The following is a 25,151-nucleotide window of genomic DNA, read 5'->3' as shown; positions in this document are numbered from 1 at the left end:
AGGAGTTAAAGAAGTTTAATGTGTATGTGTCAAATACACCCAATGAAATTAGCTAATCTGCTAGTTCCTACTTACAGATGCAGTAAACTGTTGTCATCTTTGATAACCTGCTTCTCTCATGATTTATTTGCCAGAAGAAACTGCGACAAGTTTTTAGTTTAATGAGAAAGAATGCTTTATGAATACATTATGCATCTGTGTCCATCCGCTCCCATCCACAGTCATTTAACAACTAACAAAACACCAGAAGGCAAAAGATGTCAAATGAGAGGACATCAAATTCGTGACATGAAGTAAGATTATCTGTAATGATATAATCCTTTATGATACATAAAATGTAAAAATGAAAAAATGGTGTTATATACTCTGGATGAGCGCACATATATAGACATTTCAGACACGTATGTACAAGAAGTTGTGGGTTAAATTCTGTGAAATGTGTTAGATTTGAAGATTTACGTCTGGCAGTGAAAGCTCTCCCATTCTCTGCTTTCCAATCCTTTCATTCCTAAAGGATCCTGAAGGCCACTGTGTGTGTATGAAAAGATGTGTTCACTGAACAAATTACTGCAGTAGGGTGCTATTCTTAACAAGCCCTCTTAAAGTGCCATTTTCTGGTAGTACAGAAGAGTCTTTTTTTTTTTCTTAACACCATCGTTATTCCATGTTCTCCAGAGAATAGTGCCTACAGCCAAAAGAAACCGGATCCTCTGCTCTCCATGCCGCCAGAGAGCTATGCAGAGAGTCAACACGACTGGGCTAAAGTTTCTGATCTCTCCTTGGGGTGTCCAGACGCCTGCAGGAGGCAGACTGGCTGGCAGGTTCCCGGGAAGGCGGCACTGAGACACTGAGCAGGTTTGAACCTTATATCAAAGTCACAGTATACTGCGATTCCAAACAGTTCAACGGTTTCTATTAAGAACAAAGGAAAAGGGGGGAAAAAAGCTACATCCCAATTCAGTAGCTGGCTATGTACACACTTACAGCTGTGCCAGCTTTTCTGAAGATTCCTTCAGAGTTTAAAGTGCCTTACAGGGTTTCTGCCCTACAAGTAATTATTGCCTCTATGTACAAGTCCTAGATCAGCATAAGCAACTTCAGCATTTGCTATACAAATATACAATTAATGGTCAAATGAACATTGGACAATAAATGCACAACTTGTTCCTTTTAATAGCTGTGTAGGGTTTTAGAAAGGGTGGCATGAAAGCTTTCAGTTCTTGTTATTGCCTTCTAGGGATGACTAAATGTTTAAAATCCTAAAGTCGCAATGTTCACATATCCCTTTGCCAAGAAATCGTTATGTGGGAATGTTGTCAGTTCCAGTTGTATCCAAGAAAAATAATACAGTCCACTCCTGGATAAATTCCAACTTGTGATGATCGACTTCCAAGGATCAAATGGTTGAGTTTTGCCATTTTGAAGAATACTGTGTTCCCTCTTCAGTCTGTTAGTTTGTGTACATAGTTTACAGGAAAGGCCCCACTCCTGGATGGATCCCCCTCTATGTGACCAGTCTGTTAGGAAAAATATATGTCTGTCAATCAAATCCCTCTATGTACTATTTCCAGTCAATTTATTTTAACTTTTATAACTTTGGTAATTTATTTTACTGTACTTTACTCTGAGTTTATAAATATACAAATCCACAAAAATGCCAGATAGTAATAACTGTTGGATTGACTCCTGAGTAAACTACTGAAAGAAACAAAGTATGTAGTGGGTGAATGAACAAGGTTATCTTAGACTGATGGCTGGGCCTTCATGCAAAAAGCTGCTACTGAGTGGGAAATAGGTGGTAATGAATCTGTAGTTACACTTACCCACCAGTGGGGGTCATTAGTGGCTGTCACCACAATAATTTCATCTTTGAAAAAGGCGAGCTGCTCAGAACTGACGGCTCGGCAGTCCACCAAAGCCTTGACGCGCTTCTGATGTGGCCTGCTGTTAGAAACCTGGAAAAGACATATGCTTCTGTAAGCTATGCTTCTCAGTGTGCCACCAGCAAATTCATACACTGACTGTGAAATCTCTTAAGTGTTTTTTCCCCAGTGAAAAACTCCTGAAATGGAAGTGTGTGACATAGAGAACTTGAACGTATTTAAAAATAATACAAAAAGGTGTCTTTGTCGTTTGTACCATAGCATTCCTGCGAGGTCGTGGAATACAGGTCAAATCAGGTGAGGACGAAGGGGCGGGGACTGGAGCAGTAGCTGGGGTAAGGGCTTTACTATTCCCTCCTGGGGTGGAGTACAGATCTTCCTGGCTGCCCACACAGGCCGGAGACAAAACGCTACACTTTCCCTGGCTGCCTCCTCCGCTGCTCGTGCGGCGGTATGACGTGGTCTTCTCCGAACTGGAAAAATAACAAGATCAAATTATACTAAACTGTGTAGTATTAAAACAACAGGAGCTAGAGTCACATTCTTCTTCCTCACCTGACAGGCCCTATGTGATTCTGAGGAAAACCTGATGTGGCACCACTTTGAGATCCAGAACTCAAACCAAGATGACCATCCCATGTCTGCCTATGCGCCTTGAGCAGGCTTGCTTGTCCATTTGGAGACCTAGGGGGTCTCCCACCTTGGCCTTGGTTTTCTGTATTTCCTGAAGGAGGACTCTGTCGTGCCTGCATCTGGGGACTGGATGAGTGATAGGACGGGTTCGAGCAGCGTCGTGGAATTTGGTTTCCTTCATCCGCTGTGGCTGAGATCTGTGGGTCTGAGCGGCCTGTGGAGGGCAAAAGAAGAAGAACAAGAGCAACAATGTAAATTGATGAAACTAGCATTGGCTTAAATAACTCATTCATTTATTTTTAATCTAGAGAATCTGTATAACGTAGTTTACCTCTTTGGATGGATTTAGCTGGCAGTGGCGGAGGCATTGAAGCTCCAGAGGGGGCGCTATTGACTGGTGGATTTTTATATAGAAATTCTATGTTCTCGTAAGCCTGACAAGGTCTGCTACTTGTACTAGCAGCGGAAGAACTGACACTCCAGTGTCCACCACCTCCATTTGATGACAGAGGAGACCGGCTTTTGGGTAATGGGCTCACCTGGAGTTAGGAGATAATAAACAAAACATTAATTTCTATAGCGCCGCCTCATCTTTCTTCGTTTAATTTTATTTATAAACTTTCCAAAATGGATAATGTAAAATGAAAGGAAAAAGGCCAAGCTTTTCACAGTCTATTTTGACTTAAAGGTCAGTAATGACTGTGGTTAGTGTGTGTGTCATTTACCCTCTCATCCAGGTCATCTTCACTGTCATAGAATTCCTGAGACTGCGTCTCCCACATGAACTCTACGTGTATCTGAGAGTTAAACTTCCCACTCTGCGCCAGCTCCAACTAAAAAACACAAAAGAGCACAAAAAGAATATTTAACTATCTACATTAGTACACACGACTTTATTTGACCAGTTAACTTTGTTATATCAAACCTAATTTATTTCACTCCTATGCTGACTTGATTGCAGTCTTCTCTTTATTTTGCTTGTTAATGTTTTCCTGTAATGTAGTTTTGTTTGTTTGTTTTTACTACTAATAATAGTAAACATTGCAATCTTTTCTGTTAGCTGTTATATTAAAGACAAAAAATACAGCTAGCAGGAAAAAAGGCATGAAGGGGAAGTTTGACTCTTGGGTCAACATTTTTCACCAAAGTGAAACCAAAAGTCCAAAGAGTCTGTCTACATCCTTACACATAAACAGTCGTGTGTCATTGCAAGCTAAAAGTTGTACAGCCGATTATGCAACGCAAGAATTTTGTAGTTTACTCGTCTAACTTTTTTTTTTTTTTTTTTTGTTCCACAAAGGATTCTTTTTAAGATTTCTCACAATCAAACAGGATGTTACTCAAGGCAGGTCTGATTCAGCAGGGCAGATGGCCGGTAAGAAAATAAAACCAGTTTATGAATGATACACACTGGGATCCAATGTGGATAGGGTTCCCTAGCTGAGCTCTGCTGCACAGGGAGTTATTTCAAGGTAGTGTTTCCAGCTGTGGAAATTGGGTCATTTTGCTTCAGGAGTTGGATTTCTGGTAGGTATTATAATGTTGCAACTTGATTCCTCAGCTGAACTTACTTCCTGTCAGTGTGTGTTCTGAGTATTATGAATTAAAAACTTTAAAAGCTAAAGGGGAAGTGAGATCTCACCAGCTCGACACACTGTTTATGCTGCAATCTCCTGGCAGTATCCAAGGCCGTCTCTCCTGCCGAGTTCACTACAGGAGAAAGAAAGAATAGCGGCTTTCTACTTGTGACACTATGCAAAAGAGAAATACAATTAACAGAGTAAAATGTACCTGTTTGAAGCGCTGCCTTCGCTTTGAGGAGTAACTTAAGAGATTCAGGCTTATGATACAAGACGCTGTAGTGAAGGGCCGTGTTCCCCTCTGCAGTTCTCTTCTCCAGACAGTTACTGTAAGATGAATGTATAGATTTGATAGATGGCATAAATCTGTGCTAAAGCAAAAAACAAACTGTCCGTGCAAAGTAAGTAAAACATGCTACATATCAATGTCTGACCTGTTCTGACAAAGGAAATCCACAAGTGCCAGAGAGCTTTTTTCCTCCAGACGCACAGCAAGATGGAGTGCTGTCTCCTTGAGTCCCTTAATGGAAAGCAAAGAAAAACAAAGTCAAATTGGTGAGATTTAAAGAGATCTTCCATCTGTACTACATATTGTTTTCATATTTTTTTGCATAGCTACTTCAGTCAATCACCTGAAGTGGCTGCACATTATGTTAAAAATCAGTCTTACAAATATGATAACACTAAAGTTTAAGTCAGAGGTTGACCATGCAACAACTGTTTCATGTTGGTGTGTTAAAAACTGCTAAAAGCTTCAGGCCTTATCTGTTTATATGAAGGGCAAACAGGAGGGGCAGAAGAAAGACAGAAGAGCCTGCATAATTCAATGAGCCTGGCTTATTTGTTCTCCAGAGACATGAGCTCTGACCTAAGAGCTGAAATAATAAATGAAAGCCAACCAACACAAACAAGCACACACACATGCACGCGCGCACATGCGCTGACTAGGAAGTCCATAACAGGAGGGCAGAATATGATTAAAGACTTGAAGGCGAGGCGTTGGAGAGAGACAACAGAGGAGGATAAAGACTAAATTAAAGGTCAAAAGAGATGGGAGAGCCTCTCATGACTCACCCAACCCGCCCACCTTAAATATATTTCAAATACTGCAACTGTTTACTCGCATTATATGAACACTGTGTCATATAGATATGTTTTTTTAAACATTAGGTGGATTTCTGTCTTTATTTCTGTCAACTTTTCTAGAGTGAAAACAACAAAGCAACATTTTAAAACCTCTCCCTTTAAACCTGTAAACAAACTGGATGGGCGACCCGGTCAGGATGTAGCTGTCATTCAAACTAAACGCACATCATTTGCAGGAATGTCAAAAGTTGTCTTTTCTGTTAGTGTTGTCACTGCGTAATAAGGGTTTATTACAAGCTTTCCCCACCCTAACAGGGCAGTTTTCTGGAGGAAATGAATGCGTGGAAATCCACTTGTGGCTTTAAGTTATCTTTACCTGTCCTTCGGGGAGTGTGAGTGGTTTGGCCAGATCTGCTCTCTCAGCATAGAGCTGCAGAAGCAAAGCGAGGTCACGGCTCCTCACGGCTTCATAAAGCAGGCTAGGATTTGCTTCTTCTCTGCGTAGGACGTACCGACGCTCAGCGTACTTTGCCACAATGTATTCCTTCCTGGCATTCCTGGTTGTTAAGCAAATGCAATTCAATAATATAAACTAATAAGCTGGCATTGTTGAAGCCATTCTTAATGTCAAAGGCAGTGTGTATTTATAACTCATTTTCATGATCACTTAAATTATAAATCAGAGACTCACATGTTACTTTGTGGAAATGGTTTGACAGAGTCATTTGGAAGCCCTGCCTCCATGATGTCATTGAATCGAGTGTTGCCAATACTGACGGCCAGCTGGAGTGAAACACAATACATCCACAAATATGTGACATGAAGACATTTCAAAGAATAGCACATTGTTGCATAATGTCTTTCTGTTCCCATGTGTCTATTTAGTACCAGTAGTTCGGAGGTGCTCAGTAGGTCCAGAGTGAGGGACTGGATCCTGGAGTAGTGGACCCCTAGCTCTCTGTGGATGCCGGAGCACTCAATACACGTCAGGATGCCCAGATTGGTCGACAGCCATGTTGGATCTGCGATACACAGCTGGTGATTATTCATTATGCTCGTAAAACAAATGTAATTACATACTTGTACTTCTGTAACCATATATAAGAATGACTGGCCAACCTGGAGCTCCACAGTCTGCGCAGGCCTCATTGCCAGGCATGTGTCGAAGCTCAGCAATAATGGCTTTGGAAAGTTCCTGAAGCCCACTGTCCTGGAGGTGAAGCTGATCCCCACCCAGCGCTGTGTTCAGGGCCTCCTCCTTACTGTTCTGCAGCACGGACACCCAACTAAAGTGCAGACGATATACATTTAGAACATTGTTATTAAATTTCATATATTGTAACAATTCATTTTGAAGTTTAAACCACAGAGAGTCAGCGACACCATGGGAAACGAGAAGACTCTTTCACTAAAACATCAAAAAATGCTAAACAATTTTTTTATGCATGTTTTTTGTTGTTGAATTATGAGTAATATAGAAATATGTGTTAGTGATTCTCACATCTATCATTTCTGAAGCTCGGGTACTTTTCCATTTAAACCATTTGTTATTGCACCCCTAAACTTACATAGCTCATCACATCAAAGAAACTGCCTGGAGGCCCACACAGAAGGGAAGGACAGCGGACGAAGAACCCCACTTGCAATCCCATCCAAAACCACATCAGAACACACAAAGTTCCCCTGCTTGCTGCCTGTGGCTACCAAGAAAATTCCCACCCAGAACAGACTAGGTTTCTGTCAGACTCAAACAGTCTTTCTGCATCATTTAGTTTGTCTTACTTTTTGTAAATTGTCGGCTTAGCTTGTTCTTTACTGCATAAGCCATCAAATTATAGCGTTTCTTGTTTCATGAAAACATGTTTAACGCTTTCCATACAGTAACGATTTATTGTCTCTGACTGCAGTCCTGGCTGTTCATGTGTACATTGCAAAGATTCTTTCTTATACATAACTCCACTGACATAAAAAGGGTATGACATGCAACAACTTGTTTTTAAATGAGAAAACACACAAAAATACCAGCATGCAGCCTACAGGACTTTCAAAGCTTACATCAAACATTCCTGCTCGTCTTCTGCCTGGAAATGATATGTCCGGTTATCTATCGAGAGGGAAAAAACAAAAGTTAAACATTATCTTGAAAACTAAATTACACAGTAGAAACTGGAGCAGGGAGGCTTGAAAGATAACAGTAAATATAAAGCTTGCGCAACTAGACATGGCATAAAACAAGCGTGAAGCACACAACCACCTCTGTTTTACCGCACAGCAGTTCATATTAATCACTGGGAATGTCTGCCATTTACGCCAAAATGAAATGTCTCAGATCCTGATTTCAAATGTGAGGACCAAAGAGGCAAGTTTCCAAGTCATCTGTGCTGCAGATGACTGTTTACAGTCTGTAATGATCATATGTTGAGGGGAAAGCTTGAAGGTCAAAAGTTAAAAATAAACCTACGAGTAACAAGGTCAAAGGTCCTCCTGTCCTCGGGGTTCGGTCGCACCTGGCAGGTCAGCAGGTTCAGCTTGGCTGGGGGTCGATTGATCTGAAGACAAACACATTTGTATCAGTATGTATTTGCTCACATATTTGCTGTATTCCCTGCTGACAGTTTACCTTATGTGGCATTTATTGTCTAAAAGCACAGTATCAATCATGAGTCCTCACCGTACTGTGGGAAATAGTCAGGCAGCCGAATTTGACTCCACACTTTCTCTTCTGCCAAACCTTCCTTATCCTTTCAAATGAAACGCAAATGAAGAAGAAAAAGGCCAATTATTATTAAAAAAAACAATCAAATACATGAAGAATATATTTATTAACTCTCTGTATGATGTGTGCAGTGCATTAAGTGAAAGCCGTGTTAACAGATACCATTAGATACACTCTGCTGGCCCAGATTATTCCTATTCACAGTACTCCTGTTTTCGTCATCTTGATCAAATCAGGTAAAACTGCTAAGCACATGTTCTGTTTTTTGTCAGTGGCCTGAGAAAAGTTTACTCCCCCAAAGCCTCCTATTTGCCCTACTGAACCACATCCCCTCTCTTTATCACACACTAATCTAGGACTGTGTGTGTGTGTCTGTGTGTGTTCGTGCATGCGCATGACGCAAAAGTTGGATCAGCTAGCTAGCCAGTCTGCCAATAAGTTCCACAGGAGGGGCCCCTGCTTGAATGTTCATCTCACAATAATGAAGACCAGCTGGGGCAGACAAAGTTTGCATTAGCCTTTCTCTCTCTGTGCCATACTTACTTAATTTTCACCCAACTGAGATCATTTCTGTCTTTTACAATGTTACTGAGCATCGTTTACCGCATTCTTCTTATTCTGTATGTACTTGCAATTCCTGCAAAATGCTTGTGTTCCAACTTCATACGTGACACCAGCTAATGCCTTTACACACCCGTCACTCTTCTTAAGCAGGAAACCGGATTTCTCCGTTCCGTACTTCTTGTTTCCCTGCGGTTGGTGAATGCTATACCCATTGCCAGAGTTTTTCCTGTTGAGGTACTCCTGGAATATAAACAGTGATTTAAGGATTTAACTTTAAAGCTTCAAACCAGTTGTCCAGATTATAACAATTCAAAGCAATACAATAACAACAGTGGCAAAACAGGACTGTTGTAATTAGCAGGAAACTTAAAGCCAGTGCACCTGGGCTTTTTATAGCGCTGATATTGGTTTTACACAGACAAATTAAAAGGTCTACAGTAAGCTAACTTACCAGACATAAATAAAGAGTCTAACATAAATAAACATACCTCTTTGCCCTCCACTTGTAGAAGTGATCTAAGAGAATCCCTCAACTGTGTGAGTTGTTTTACCTCTTCATCTTGGTCTAGGCGTACCTACAAAACACACCATGAAAATATTTTTACTACAAAAAGAAGAAAAAATGTTGGAAGAAGAGAATATGTTCACTTGATCACATACATGTTTTTTTTTCATTTGTTCTGGGTGTGGAAAGACAACACACAGCTTTGTGTAACGATCTAAATGATCTAGAACAGAGTTCAGTATTTGGGTGTGTAGTCTTCTGAGGTTTTTCATTTTGAATTAAGAAGCAGAATGACCACACTCACAAGCAACACAGGCCAGTTTAACTGGGAAGTAGAAGTATTTTGTTTTCCTGGAGAACCATGACACAGATTCTATCTGAATTTCCTTCCCGAGACTGAGGTCTGGCATGTCTGAACGGCTCTGTGTTCTGCCCATGAAGAACCAGAAAAACCTCTAACGTTTCCAGTATCACAGTTAACAGTCTGTTTCCAGCAGCTCCAACCAGAAAAGCGGAGCACGGCAAATAGTGCGCAGGCAGAAACCCAGTTAAAGCGGTTGGAGAAATACATGTGTACTAAGGAAAGTATGAAAATGAATGATACATTCATTTCCATCTATTGGAAACCAGGGCAAGCATTTCTGGGAAGAGACTCCTTTAAACAGTCGCTGCTTGTGGATTCAGTGAAAAGGGGGTTGGCTGTTGCGAAAGACCAACATTGAAAAAGTAGATGCTGAAACATAACACAGGGTTTTACTGTAAAATTCTATATGTGCACAGTATTTTCCTCCCAAACATAAATGAATGAAGAAAAGTAGTCTGTTAGAATGATAGCATCAATGTGGGGTATGTGCATATTTTGACCTCTTAGTCACAATCAAATATTCTTTTAAAATTACAGCAACACTGGGTAAGAAAAAACATGCATCTAATCCAGGAGGAGTGAAAAACACAGAGCAGCTTTCGTGTGTACCGTGTGAATAGATGAAGCAAGCTTCTCGATAAAGGGAGAGAGATTCTCTGCAGCCTTCAGCCCATCCTGAAAGAAACTGAGATCAGAAAAAGAACAAATGCTGAGTCAATCTCCTTTAGTTTAAACATCTGATTTCACACCAACTAAAACACCACATGCTGTAACTGTGACAACAGTTTCACTCCCACATTAAAAAAAAGCCTAGGTCGGAATAAAAAGTGTAAATGGTTAACAAGAACCGCAACAGGCTTTGCAAAAGACCGACTGCTGTGCAGAATCCCTTAAAACTCAACATATCTGTGAAAGTAAATGCCAGCTGAGATACTGACCTCAGCTGAGCCTGGAAGTATTTGATGAGGCTCTGGAGAAGATCAGGACCCTGACGCACCTTCAGCTCCTGGATCTTCAAAAGGTACTAAAAGAATAAACGCAGACAGTTAAAAACACCTCTGAAACCACTCTCCATAGAAAGGACCGATGGGTCTGTAAATATGCAGCGAAGCATGACGCTACCGTTTTTCAGTAGCTTAAATTCCACCCTTGAGTGCACACCTTTAATGTGTTTACTGCATGTTTTAACTGTACAACTCAAGTGTAAAGAGTCTTTATTGATAAACAAAAAACACACAAATTCACAGTATGTAATGATGAAATGTAAAAAAAAAAGAGAGAGAGAGAGACTTTGAGTGCAAGCGATGGGGTTTTAGCTCTGTGTGGATTGAATGACTACATTGTACTCGAGTCTTTGCCCCATAAAACCTTCATCTGGATCCATCACAGTCTACCTGAAACAGCTCTGTGCTGCTCATTCACGTGACATTTTGTGTGGTTTACTGAGTTTACATATATGTAGGTGGAAAGAAAGATTAATAGACAGAGGGTTTGGGGTGAGCTGCAACAAGTGAAAATTTCATCTTCTCCTGCCTCTCCTCTTTGTCTCCACAGCTGGTCTCAGTCAAGATAAGACTATTTCTTTTCCTCAGGCTTTTCTCCAGCTGCATTTGCACCACCAAACTCAGTTAGGACTACACCACAAGTGCATTTTTCACCCATTTCCCCCAATCTGGTGATTGATTATGCATGTTGATGGACAATTACCTGCTTCTGAATTTTCTTTGTATGTTAATCTATAGGACACCACCTATTCTGAAATTCAGTTTTGAGACTCAATAACTACGCTCATGTTTAAGCCTAATGAAATATATTTTTCCATCAAAGGAATTGGATTGAAGAGACACAAAAAGGAGTGACCACCAGTCCACCATGAATAGAATATGTAATCTAAATAAGCAGACCACCCTGGTAAAATAAATGAAGTCCAGCTCAGGTATGCCAACGGAGTCTGGAGTATGGTATTTTGACTGGCACCAATTCCCCACCTCACACATTTGCAGCTGGAAGATCCGTCTCTCTCTCTCCATGTCCTCTGCTCCATCTGATCCCTCTGTCCTGATCAGTCCCAGCTGCCTGTTCTTTTCCCTCCTCTCCTTCTCTAGCTTCACTCTGGAGGGGGGAAGGGAATGGAAGAAAGAATGAATGGAAGACATAAAGAAGGTTTTCCGTCTTTACTTGCACACACGATGTTTGTCACAAAAGCTAAATCTGATCAGCTCCATCTGTACGAACATGTGCAGCTTTTACTCCATCACAAACTCCACCATCATGCTTCCCTTTCTCATGTCGAGCGAGGAAGTTGGATGAAATGTAATCTCCTTACAGCATTATAAAACACTTTGAACCAGAGCTGGATTGAAATCAAATAACGGCTGTAAAGTGCAAATGCTTCGGCTTGATTTCTTTTTAAAGTAACTGGAAATGACCTTGGGATATGAATCATTATCTTATTAACTTGTGCTGCCACACAAATTCCTAAACCCCACATGAGAAGGAAATATAATACATGATGCTTTTGAAACAAACACATTCGTCACTATCTTCATCTATATTTCTGTCATGCATCAATGTGAAGCCTGTGCAAGTGGCTATGAATTTATGAGCATTTACACTTTGTGAACCCGCGTGCCTGCATTATTTTGCAAATTCACTAGAAAAACACTTGCTGGAAATGGGTGTATATATATCGTGTTTATCTGCTAACATCAGACAATGGCAACTAAAACTGCATATGAAGAGGCAATAGAGCTGGAGTTAATAAATGTGAAACAAAAGTTACTTTTGCTGAAGTTGCTGCAATGCAGAGGACAAGGACACAGAGGGCTATACGTGGATTAGCCATCCTATTAAAAAGGCATGAGGCTGCACTCCAAGATTACTGGCTTGCATTGGCATTACGAGCAAGCCAGATACAATTACAGCCTCCGACATACAAACATTTTAATTTCACGGTGCCGTTATCATCGCACAAATCAAAATGTCACAAGAGGTTATGGCATTACTACATCATATCTACAGTGCAGCTTTTAAAAGGTTGTTTACTCTCAGGAAAACAATGAGCCAATGATGAAGAACTCTACAGCAGTCTGACTCTTGCAGATGAATGTGAAGTAACAGTATGGATAGAGTATGGATAATTACATTTTTACATCATAATCCTTCCAGCTCTTCTCCATTTGTTTCTTGAGCTCCTGTTTGAGGGGAGAGGAGAGAAAACGATTAATAATATATCCCCATTGCATTACACACAGTAATAACTGCACTTTACAGCTCTTCCTGGTTATTGCTCAAGCGGGTGGAGCGAGACAGGTAACACACTGCTATGCAATTAGTCGTGCAATTGTCCTGGCTAGTCTGCTATCTGGATGAACAGGATTTCAGTGGCATTGTACCTTCTTTCACAGTTATAATGAAGCAATATTCAGTTGCAGAGTCAGCTGTTTAAAAGACAGGGCAGAGATGGGAGACTGCAGAAGAACTGGCTGGTTATTACTCACTAGTCTGTTAGCATGGCAAATCAAAAAGTTAAATACTTGGCAAGACGGGTAAGTTCTGTGCTGGAACGTAGCAAACTCTTACTATTTAATTTGGATAAATAATCTTATATTAAAGAATACTTTAGTGGGGTCAACATTTAAGTGAATACAACTTCTGCCAGAGGAAATCTGCCCTAAAATAAAGTTTACACTGCAATAGTTCAATCATTCTTCCAGACAGTGATATCACATACACAAACAGAACCTCCTCACATACAAAGCACTGCATCTTAACTATATAAAGTCATCACGAGGCTTCCGGTTGGCTCATAGGAAGATTTCTGTGTGAACTGTAACATCTAAACATCTTTTTCTATTTTATAATATTGAGCTATCCTCACATATTTGACAAAAATGTGCATTTCTTTTTTTCAAAAAAGGGATTACAATCCACATATCTGTTGCTAGATAAACAATAACGATAAAACTTTATCACACGTGAACCAGTTTAGCTTGCAGTAATTAAATGAGCATTTCATTTATTAGTAATAAAATCCAGACTCACCAATCTGCTGTCCCGAAGCTCAGACTTCAGCACATTTTCCAGAGGAAACGCCATGATGTTGTTAAGGTTTTGTACCTGAAGCATGTAAGAGAACAAAAAGAAAAAATATTTCGTAAAATGCCACAGATGACCTTTAGCTGCTGTAGTATAAGCAGAAACAGATGCACCCACATTGAGTTTTACGCACTCTGACTGTCTGTACGAGCATTTCTGGGAATGAGAAATTGATAACTCACAGGCACGGTGATATTGTTATTCTGAACTAACGAGTCATCAAAAACAAAAGACTGCACCGCTACAATGCTCGAATCCAAGTTGGAGGATGATGCAATGACTCTAGATGAAGTGTTTGTATAAAGTAAAGTGAGATTCATTTAAGATTTGGATGAGGTTTAGATTAACGCCTTTGTGGATTTGGGAAGAATGAATCACAAAACAACCAGTATAACCCCAACAAGTCACTTTTTACTGTAATACAACCAGTTCCTCCATCTAAGTACATCATATGAGTATTTTGGCATGCATGGCAACATACATTCATCATGACTCACTGATACACATCCCCAAATAACTATCATCTAGATTTCATTTTTATGGCTTCTGGTGAATTACAACCAAGCTGAACTCTTAACATAACTAATGTCCAACCACATCCTTGAGCCGACTGTAGAGCTAACCTTGATATATTGACACAGCAGCCTAAAGAGTGGCAAGTTTGTTTTGATTGGCAGCCAAACACTGAGGTAACCGATAGATAACACATAGAGTTCTTACACAGGGAAATTCCGGCTTCCAATGTCCAATGTCAACACATGGACAGATGACATGGATCAATGGATTCATGTTTATATGCACACTGAGACAGTGGGGCACGTACACTAACACTTAAACGGGGCATTAAGGGACATGCTCAAGCAGTTTTTTGCAGTACGACTCCTTAAATCACCCTCCTTTTAGGCTTTGGGCCCACTTCCTTTAACATCTGTAAGCTGTAGTCGCCCCTGTGAGGCCCTGACAGACACATGTTAAGTGTGTGTGTGTGCTGACTCACACGAAGAGTTCTGGGATGAATTATCATCACCAAAGAAACTATCAGAGGGAGGGTTCTGGACTGCCTCAAACAAAAGGCCCAAGTATTCAGCTGTTAAAAACCACCTTCGGTCATGCAACATGTAAGTATGTGAGCACACATATGTGCTTATGGGGAACAACAAAGTAAATTTGGCACATTTCCTTTGAAAAATCTCTGATTATATAAATATTTGTGTATATTAGAGCCATGTCTTCCTTAGTCCTAGTTCTATGCACCTAGTGTAAATGATTTCAACTCTAGTAAAAGCAGCAGAATTTAAGCAAATGTCTCTTTTCCCTTGTATTCCCATATTTTGTCCTTTTTAACCCACCAGATTTTTGAAGAGGGATGTGACCTCTCTGGTGAACACAGCCAAGTTGAGGAACCCTGTGGAGACTTCATTGTTGTCCTGAGTCAGGTGGCTATTTCCCAAGTTCTCCAGCAGCTCAATATACTGCTCCTTGCTGTCCACATGTGCTGAAAAACAACACACAGTAAGTATTGATACAGACCGTAAGGAGTGACTCAGAGTAATTTACAGGCACAGAAAATCTGACAAAGGCAGACTGACTTGTTGCCTTGGGAATAGTTTAACAAGGTGAGCATGTGGGACAAATTAGCACTGGTTTACACCCAGTGGAGGAGGAGGAGTAGAACACATAGAAATTCATGTTTGTCCAAGAGGCTTATAGGTCCCTTTCTTAAAGGCCATGACTTTTGTAAGCTCTCGGTCTGTTGAATATTTATGAACAAGTGCTGATGGAGAAGAATCTGGGCACGACTTTTGTTTACGTAGTATAAAACAAGGTTTCATTCAACAGGTTTTTTAAAAAGAGGACGAACAAACACACGTTATAATGCAAGCTAGGAAATCTTGGATGTAAATCAACAAATATGGACTCCTTATAACGTGGACCTGACATCTGTAGAGGCACCCAGAGCTGACTAAACAGACAGAAGTAGACATGGGGAGGAAGCACAGCAAGTTTCTGCTCCACTTCCACTTCAAGACAAATATAAAATGGTAAACTGACTGCAGATGGGAGACAGGCTAACACTGGCTGAAAAGCAGAAATGGAACATTTTGTCTGACAGAAAAATTGTGAATTAAGGAAGGAATGCAGACAAACTGCGGGATGGAGGAGATGAGATCTAGGGGTTTGCATGAAAACTGCAGAGGTTGTGGCTGCGTGGCCGCTGAAAAGAAAAATTCTTACAATAAACATACGTGCAACTATTAAATAACAAACATCTGAGTCGCTGCGTAGCTCAAAGGATGATGTTACAGCTGACCTTTAACTGCCAGATACCACCGGGGCAACTCTGCTTTTTCACTGCTCTACTAGAACACACACAGACTCACAGGCCACAGCATCTTGGCATAAACAAGTACTGAGTACTTATGGGAATAGAGAAAGAAATAAAAGAATCTCTTAATTTGCAAATACGTGTGACACAGTAACAGAGCATCAAACCAGCACGGGGGAGGTGTGGGAGTCAGGCTTTTTATCATTGTGAGTCACACTGTTGGTCCACAACTAACATCAGGACTGTTAAATAGGTTCAATAGCATAATGAGTGAAAGGGAAGGGCCTCCCAGCCTCGGATTACTGGAACTAACCGTCATGATTCCACTTAGAGAGACAAAAACTAGACAAAGCAAACAATAATGAAATATTTCTTTATAGATGCTATAGCACAGCTGAATACATCTGGTTGCCTAACTCTGTGCAGCTAGTCTGCTGACTCATTTTACTGAAAAGTATAAGCCGATGCCTTAAAATGGGAAGCAAGGCTTGCAAGCAACTTTAGAAAAACAAACTCGGGATATGTTAAGCATTTTCTCTGTTTCTCCAACACATTTTTGAGGTGAGCATTAATGTGTTATTCATGCCCACATCTGACAGCTCTGCGGCAAGCTACAGTGACAAAAATCTACACAACACACACACACACACAAACTCAGAAAGCACTCACTTGGTGACCTTGTGGATACTGAGGTCAATGAAGAGGGCGCCTTGTAGTTGCCGAAACCACCAAAGCCATTTACTTTAAACACAGAATCCAACGCATACACAGCTCATAACAATAGAGTGTGTTGTTTAAATAAACATCATCCCTGGGTGCCAGAATAGGGGGCCTCACTCTTAAACACAAGTCTGATGACATCATCCATAGCAGAAATTATGTTAAGGGTCATTAGTAATTATTAAACTCTGGTTCTTTCTCTCATAGTGTGTCACTGCTCTTTTCTTTTTCCCCTTCGCCCCCCAGCTGCTTGTGTTAGATACCTGCCCCTCACTGAGCCTTGCTCTATTGGAAGTTTTCTTCCTGTTAAAGGGGAGTTTTTCCTTCCCACTGTCGCCAGGTGCTCACCTTTAAGGGATCACGTGTTTGTTGGGGTTTCTTTCTAATATTGTAGGGTTTTTACCTTACAACCTAAGGAAATGTTGTTGTGACTGTTGTCGTGGCGCTCCATAAATAAAACTGAATTGAACTGAAGGCTCCCCTATGCACTAAGCAGATCATACAGTCAAAATAGAGGTTGACCTTTACTTGACAGCTGGCTAGCGAGAGATGAGTTATTTTACTTTCTGTATAGATGGAAATTATTATCTGGGGATTTTGTTTTTAAATTACCCTACTTTCTTCCCCTTTCTGTTGCTCCCTTTTGCACTGTAGCACTTTAAATACAAACTTATGTGCAACTACAGCTTGTGTAAGCTAATTTATTGTGCTTCTGTTGCATTTTCTCCGGTATCACCTTTTTCATGTACAAAAAAAAAAAGAGAACTAAGGGGACTTTTCTAAGTAATAAGTGCAGGTAGAATTGTTTTCTTTAACTCATAATCTACTGAGTGAATGAGAATTGCATGTGACACGCTGGCACTTACAGATTCCAGAAGTGTGTATAGCTTTGATTGTTTTCTTCATCCTCTGCAGGGCTATGTGGTCTGTCTCCAGAGACTGCAAAGAAAGAGAAATCAGGAATGAGATAAGGTATGCTTACTGAATTCTCTGTTACATCAGTTTGTTTGCTACGCCAGTTCGTCTGCTTGTTTATACACATATCTAAAACCGACCATTACATGGCAGCAACCTAGTCCATTTAGGGATGTAGACATCATTAACATGACCTGCTTAAGTTCAAACTGAGCACCAGAATGAGGAAGAAAACTGATTTAAGTTCATGTGAACTTTGCTTAATTGCTGGTGCCTGGTCTGGCTAATTCAAAACTGTTGATCTACTGTGATTTTCCCACCCATACGACAATCATCACCAACCAACATCCAATGAGCAGCTGTTCTCTGGGTGAAAATGCCTCGTTCATGTCAGACTGACTGCTTCAATGAGATAGGAAGGCAAATTTAGTTCAAATAACCATTCCTTTTAGCCAAGTAAGCAGAAGAGCATCCAAGAATGCCCAGCATGTTGAATCTTGAAACAGATGGGCTACAACAGCAGAAGACCACACCGGGTGCCACTCCTGTCAGCTAAGAACAGCAAACTGAGGTTACAATTTCGCACGGTTTCATCAAAACCGGACAACACAAGACTGGAAAAATAATTTCCTGGTCTGATGAGTCTTGATTTTGGCTATGAAATGTGAATAGTAGGGTCTGAACATGCAAGCATGGATCCATCCTGTCTTGTATCAACACTTCAAGTCTTTGGCAGTGTAACGGTGTGGTGGATATTTTTTGACATATATTCTCCCCCTTACTACCAACTGAGCATTGTTTAAATGCCAAAGTATCCTTTGGCATTTAAACAATGCTCAGCAATGCTGACCATGCCCATTCCTTTATCACCACAGTGTATCCATCTTCTGATGCCTGCTTCCAGCAGGATAGCGTGCCACCTCACAATACTCAAATCATATCAAACTGCTTTTTTGATTGTGACGCTTAAAGGGCCTCCACAGTCACCAGATCTTAATCCCACAGAGCAACTTCAAGGCGTGGTAAAACAGAGATTAACACCGTGGACATGCAGCCAACAAATCTGTAAAAACAACTACGATGTTATCGTGGTAATATAGACAAAATCTCTGAGGAATGTTTCCGGTAACTTGTAGAATCGATGCCACAATGAATTAAGGCACTTCTGAATGGGATTCAATCTAATACTAGAAAGGTGTACCTAATAAAGTGCCAGCAAGTGTATTGGTACACTTTTCAGAAATTACATTGAGAAACTGCGTTGATTTAATTTTCTCACGGTGTGTGACAAAGCCAAACAGATGAGTAAGCCTTCACCCAGCATATGATAGTCTGCGTTTCACTGTCGTGTACAGTCCCAAATGATGTCACAATATGCATTTCACCTGTCACTGTCTGCGTTGAAACAACAAGTTTTCACTGTGAGACTAAAAAAAAAAACATTGCATAACAAAGACATGACACAGACATTAAAATGCCTTCATTGTATTTGAACAATAACTCTTCAAAGCCCAAACTATTTGAAGCTACATATTGTTTATGCTCCTCTCGCAGGCCCTGGTTTAAATGAACTACACTTACGACACTCCACCTACACGTCACCAGAAATAGCTTTAATGAGCCAGCAATCTAGACTTAACAGACACTCTGCCTCATCGGACGGTGTTGTTTACAAACCACAGGCCTTTAGGGTCGGGTCCACTCCCTAAATGTTAGTTCATTAATTAAAAGGCGGTGCGGGTGTGTTCTGTTATGTGACACCATAGTCAAGAAGTGGGAAAGTGATTTAGAGGAGACTGGAGATGGGAGTTGCTGGAGTTTCCTCTGGTGAGTTGGTTGGCAGATGGCAATAAACAGTGGAAACAAGCTGAGGCAGGTCAGTGAAACAGGTTGCTTTTGATGAACTAAATGTGATAAATGCGAAAAAGAGCGCGCAAAAACTTTAGAGACAACCCACCGTTCAGCTGAAATAGACCAACAATGCATGTGTACTCATGTTGATATAATGCAGTGTCACTTACAGTTACTTTGCTTCATTATCTATGGCTGTGTACTCCCACTGTACGGGTGTGTGAGTAGACTTTAACATTGGATGACTTGACTGATATATGATCTGTAATCACCACATTCAGTTTGGCATGATGATTACACTTATCATGGGAAAAGTTACACAGTGTTAACATTTCAACACATCAACCAACTGATCAAGATTAGATTGGTTCTTAAAAGCATGTCTGGGAATGACATGACCTACTGTTGCCTATTGCTAAAGAAAGTGAAACTGTTTACTTCTGCTTTTCGTCTTGTGGTTTACTCCTGCCACTAATCAACCTAGTCCTGGATGAGCTGAATGGACATGATAACTATAATCTGAGCATCTATGAAAAGAAATAACAGCCCTTACATCTGGTTGTGTTCACATGTGTAGGATTCCAGCATGACCCTCCCTAAACAGCAATTCCAGCCATGTATTTTCCAGCGTGTCATGCTGATAAATAAGGACATGAGCCCAAGTTAAATGCATCACACAGCTGTTTAAAATGCTCTTCTTTATTCTAGAGTCTCCACTTAGTCTCACTTTCAAGCCAGGGAACTCCTAAAGAACATCCTTCATCTCTCTCAGGCTATGGTGAGGTTTCCTCTTATTAGAGGTGGGCATCAAGATATTCAGGCTAGGAGCAGTGACTCAGACTGATGTGACTCTAACCAAAAACACAAATCCATATGGACCGCAGCAGAACCCTGATCCATAAGGTTTAGTCACAGAGAATACAGACAAGGAAGTATTGACATGCACATTTGGAATATTTGTTTTATGGCCAAGTTCATAGTGGGCTCCCTCTGCTTCCTCGTTTCCGCGAGGAGCTTTGAGAGAAGAGATTTCAAACAAAACACCAATGTGCACACAGAGAAGCCTTAAACAAGTCTTCAAAGTACTAGTTATGAAGAGGGGCATGCAGACAGACTTGCTTGCAGCTATGGGCATGTGTGCATGCTTACCCTTACAAACACAATCCATCACTCTGTGTGACTCAGGCATGTTTCTGTGTCGTGTGTGTTCTGTTAGTGTCCCACCACTCTGACTCCCACTAGACCGACGACATAAACACTGTAACCTCATGTAACCTTCACTCATTTGCTGAATCAGACACTGGGTTTTATACTGAACAGATCATATACGCACTAAGTCTGTCCTGTACAAGTGCAGCACCCATCAATTTGCACATTTCAGAAAACATAACCTACTCCCATGTCCTAAACTGGGAACCATGAAATTCCCAACTGAATACACTGACAGTCCCGCTTTTTCCGACAGAAAGCCACAGCACTTTGCATTTGTAGGTTCTATAGCTTTTGGAATTAAATTACCGGTCCGTGAAAGACAGTTTACTGCTGAAACCTGTGCTCACGTGCAAACTGTGTTACAAAAAAAATGAAAGCTTGAGTTTAAAAAAAAAAAAAAAAAGCTACAGGTAGGGGTAAAACGTCAGGTAAACAACAAAGGTGTATGTCTTCTGCACACACCTCCCCCTTCCACAACTCTCACCTCCTCCACGGCTGAAACTGTGCTCCGACAGTCGCTCATTTTAGACTGAAACGTTGAAGTCCCCGGAGAAGACAAATCCTCGTTTGTCAGGACCACAAAGTCCGAAACGCTTATTCGCTCCGGCATGTTTCGGGCGAAGCGGGTCCGACAGTCAGTGAAGAGAAAAGTGAGGCAAAGTTACACGCGCGTATGTAATTCCCATTTGAAGTGGAAGAAGAAGAAGAAGGGAAACAGTACGGTCACTCCCTCCTTCCTTTACGGAAACTGAAAAAAATATATAATAAAAAAAACACCGTATTCCTCTGAGTTTGAGTTCCTTTGAACAAAGTCTTTAAGGTGGAAAGTTGAGTCAAACTAGACTTTGCGAGTCCCGAGCGACTCCGAGAACGTGTGCGCGTGAAGGTGCACCAGCGCGCTACTGTGAGCGCATTCAATGAGGGAGGGAGCAAACTCCACCGTCACGTGGGAATGTTTGTGATTTCTGGCAAACCAGAAACAGAGAGAAAAGCGTGTGTGTGTGTGTGTGTGTGTGCGTTCTTGTCACCACCTCTTTCATTAATACTTCTCATTTCTATGCAAACTATAGTCCGGTCGCCATGGATGCAGAATTCCTCATTCACAGACTTAACTTAAGGAGAAGAATTTCAATGGATGGGATGGTATGATAGGACTCAGTTTATCGACTGTCACTGAATGCTGTCTTTCAAAACTGCACTTTGCAGTTTTACCAAAACACTGGAAGGAAGAAAAGGTGTTTCTTTAAACCCGAGAAAAGGATTCTGGTTTTTATGTGCGCTGCTCTTTAATTATATGGCTCATTGCGTCTTTGCACCTTGATCCTCTTGGCTGAGGCTCCAAATCCTCCTTCTTCTTCCTTTTCATCTAATGAAAAGATATTTCTCAAAGGGGGAGGATTTCTGATATCCCTCCTCACTGACATTTCCTGTAGTCGTTTGGGGAGAAAAGAAAGGGAAAAAAGGGAAAAGAAAAGAAGACCTAGTGCATCAGAGAGGTGGGGGGAAAGGCAAGGGTTGTGTGTCTAACATAAGTCCTGCATGCCTGCTATTGTTAAGCCTGTCAACTTGAAAAAAGGAGTTGTATCAGTGAACATTGCCACAGGCTGAGCAGCGATAAAATACACTATGAAGTGCAGATGGCTGATTTTAGTGGCTCCCTTTAGCGTTACCACAAAACCACATATTTGCCTACATTAGATACATGAAGGGAAAAACTGAATTGCAGCCAATTCAACAGGTAACTGATAATCTCTATCATATTCAATCAGCAAAAATAGGATTACTTTTTGTTTAAAGGATTTTATCTGTTCTCTTTTCCCGCTTATTACTGCCGCTCAGTGAACAAGCGCAGAATGGATGCAGTGTCTTAAATGTGGGCGCTCACAGTGGTACTGTGTGTGCGCAGTCACAAAGATAGACAAGCTCCTTTTGAATTGCATGTCGTGTTATTAAGCCAATAGCACAGACAGGCCAAAATGCACATGCATAGCAGTACAAGATATCATTGTTGTATTGCACACACACCCACCCACAGGCACACACGCTCACTCACACACAGAGCTTAAACTGAAAGCTCAAAGGGGGGGCTATGGGAAAAAAAAGTTCCTCTGGAGTCCAAACAAACATATCTCTGGTTTTTCCTTATGAGATAAGGCACAACACAATTTAAAATGTGGACCAAAGTCTCCAGAGGAAAAGCTGTAAAACCCCACTCTTTAACCTTTCAATCACTGTGAAAAAATGTGCACTCTTGAAAGGAAGTGAGGGCACACATCACATAAATAGGGTTGGCGACCCACTTTAGCAGGGCCTCATTCAGTCATTGTTTGTTGCATGGCTCCAAGTGTGAGGAAGCTAAGCAGGGAAAGACAGAAAACAGATATTGTATATTTGCAACTTGCATGGATACTTGCTGGCATCTATTATTGTGACATATGTGCAGCATGTGTGATTTCATGCTCACTGTGCATGCACTCATTTTTTTTTAATGCACTTCTAGCTGATGTAATGCAGGGGCTTGCAGTGTTCAAACAATACCCTCCTTCAGTTTCTTTGCAGCACTCAGTAAAGAAGCAGAGCCTTTGTATGCCAGCCAGCCTTTGAGCCCGGGTCCTATTGTAAAACTGAGCAAACCGGTCTGCTCAGGCAATGAACTAACATGTAGTGAAGAACCCAAGTCCAAGGCCAGGGTAGGCGGGAGAGAAGAGATGAAAAATTGACAGGGGAAAATTGTTTTCCTTTTTGTTCAGTGATGTTTGGAGTTTAGCAGTGAGAATTTGTGTGCAGGAAGGTCGACAAAGGTGGAATAACACAGGAATGCAGAAAAAGATCAAAGCTTTATTGGAAATGTGACTCACTTAATGTTTTCCCTCCTTGTCTCCACCCTTTACCGCCCTTTTCTTTTTAAATATTAAGAAACTCTCTTCTTCCCCTCTTAAGGGTAATTTAACTGGTTGCTTCCCTTTCATGCCACATCATTTCTTGTGTTAGAGCAAACTCCCCTCAGAGACTGCGAGCAGGGAAACTTTGGCAGTGAGGAAGTGATGTACATCGAATACAGCTTCTCTTTCTCTGTGACGCACACACGGCGTTGGAGGTTACAGCAACATCTTCCAGTAAAGATTAGAGTTGCCCGGATTTCCCTTCTTGCTTCCCAGCAGCCCAGAGGAGCAGGATAAGGTTCTTCAATGAACCCGGCCTCCAGCCACCCTCCCCCCCTAAAAAATATCTCCCTCATCTTGCTGCTTGTTGACTCAGCTCCACTAGCACTGCTATCAATTTACTACCCCTGTCAGGACACGGGGGCCCTGGCTTACCGTAAAATACCCCCTCTTCTGGTTGACATGGATGACTGAAAATTGGGGGACTGGGAAGACAAAGTAAAGTTGATTTATTGCAAAACACAGGGCTTTAGTTTCCCACTGAAATAGGCATATGAGGTGTATTGAATAGGACTGGAGCCCCATTGAAACTAATTTGCCTCAAGAACCTGCATTGAAGAGCAGCTTTGATGTAAAAAAAAATATATATATAGCTCTGACGTTAAGTGACAGCTGCTGTTTTGGAAAAATACATCATCTGTGACTTACTGACTGAGCACTGTCAGTCCAGGGCCATTCCATGCAGGTTCTCCGTGGTCTGGCTTCTGGATGGGCAACAATATTTACTCCACCCTCAAACAGACACCAATGCCAGTGTACCTGTTATTACAGTTGGTATGGTAACAAAAGGTTTTGCAGCGTGGGAAAAGGTAGACAGACTTGTTTGTGATTCATATTGATGTTAATTGCGCGCCATAGTGTCATCTGAGTCGTACGAGTGATACTATCCATGTAACTAATAGGTTATAAGTCCACCCAAAGTTTCCCAACCAAGCAGAACCGCTCCTCATCCTGGAGCCGTAAATAACAACATGTAGTGTTTTAAAGGACTGTGTGGGTATGTGCTGCAAACTGGTGAACATTAGTCAGAAAGAGGTATTTATAGTTTCTGCAATTAAATGATCCAGCTGACAAGATTTACTGCAGCTGATTGCTGCTGTAGCAGTAACAGAAACAAGGTAGCTTGCTCTTTAGATAGCATGCAAACCCTGCAGCCAGGGCTGTCATGTGATGCGTGACATGCTTGTTTAAGATCTCTTGTTCAGAACACGAGCTGTTCTGTAGTTTCCGTTAACAGACAGTTTGCAGAGAACCAGCACAAACTGTTGTTACTCACACCCTCTCTCTACATTGTAAGGAGTATAAAGCTTTATAAACTTCGTGTTGATCATAAGTCACGTGGATGCTCCTTGGAGTTCCATGCAAGCTTAGTTATTCCTAAAGAACTGTTCATAAACGCTGTACCGATCTCTGAAGAAACTTGTAGTTGCATTTCTAACTTTGCAGCGATGTGCAAACCCCTTTGACTAAAATTAATGACATAGTTTTTCCTTGCAGATTTTTCACCCCCAACACACCATTCCAGCGTGACCCACTGAACTTTGACCTGCTGATTGCTTGCTCCCTTTTGTGAGCGGTTTCCAAAGCAACAAGCTTGTGAAGAATGATGGGTGCCTTTGTGCACCTGTCTGAATGTGTTTATAGCTGTTTCAGTTTCGTTGTAACTATTGATGCAGACTTATTGTCACTCTTTAGGAAATGTCACTTGATATTAGATCAGTGCCTGCACTGTTTAAACTTTCGTATGGCTTCCACA

At 41.2% G+C, this 25,151-nt stretch overlaps 1 protein-coding gene across 2 annotated transcripts; it reads right to left on the bottom strand.

Moving 5' to 3' along the window:
* Positions 1-21,344, bottom strand: asap3 (ArfGAP with SH3 domain, ankyrin repeat and PH domain 3). Of its 2 annotated transcripts, none has more exons than XM_006798501.3 (26): positions 20,938-21,344; positions 17,342-17,414; positions 14,779-14,924; positions 13,376-13,450; positions 12,476-12,525; positions 11,320-11,443; positions 10,270-10,355; positions 9,941-10,016; positions 8,951-9,037; positions 8,593-8,702; positions 7,854-7,923; positions 7,644-7,731; positions 7,238-7,286; positions 6,302-6,468; positions 6,071-6,204; positions 5,874-5,965; positions 5,559-5,739; positions 4,531-4,616; positions 4,308-4,423; positions 4,159-4,226; positions 3,242-3,349; positions 2,848-3,055; positions 2,439-2,730; positions 2,140-2,356; positions 1,824-1,955; positions 1-1,517 (listed from the first exon to the last, which is right to left on the bottom strand). In XM_006798501.3, exons 1-26 carry the CDS (start codon positions 21,061-21,063, stop codon positions 1,443-1,445), a joined length of 3,036 nt encoding a protein of 1,011 aa, XP_006798564.1. In that variant the 5' UTR covers positions 21,064-21,344; the 3' UTR covers positions 1-1,442. The 2 variants fall into 2 exon arrangements, with proteins under 2 accessions (XP_006798564.1, XP_035766897.1); XM_035911004.2 differs by having other exon boundaries at positions 1,828-1,955.
* Positions 21,345-25,151: the final 3,807 nt, after the last annotated feature.

This window comes from Neolamprologus brichardi, chromosome 19, assembly GCF_056152115.1.
Source record: "Neolamprologus brichardi isolate AB-2024 chromosome 19, ASM5615211v1, whole genome shotgun sequence".
Classification (NCBI taxonomy): Eukaryota; Metazoa; Chordata; class Actinopteri; order Cichliformes; family Cichlidae; genus Neolamprologus; species Neolamprologus brichardi.
Note: the sequence above shows the minus strand (reverse complement) of the source record. Positions and strands in the feature narration are given on the sequence as shown.

Excerpts from the sequence above, each read along its gene's own strand:
- asap3 (XM_006798501.3), bottom strand. The coding sequence starts at position 21,063 with ATGCCGGAGCGAATAAGCGTTTCGGACTTTGTGGTCCTGACAAACGAG. Across the intron at positions 5,966-6,070 it reads TGAGCACCTCCGAACTACTG|CTGGCCGTCAGTATTGGCAA; the intron begins GTACTAAATAGA and ends GTTTCACTCCAG. Across the intron at positions 2,357-2,438 it reads AATCACATAGGGCCTGTCAG|TTCGGAGAAGACCACGTCAT; the intron begins GTGAGGAAGAAG and ends TTATTTTTCCAG.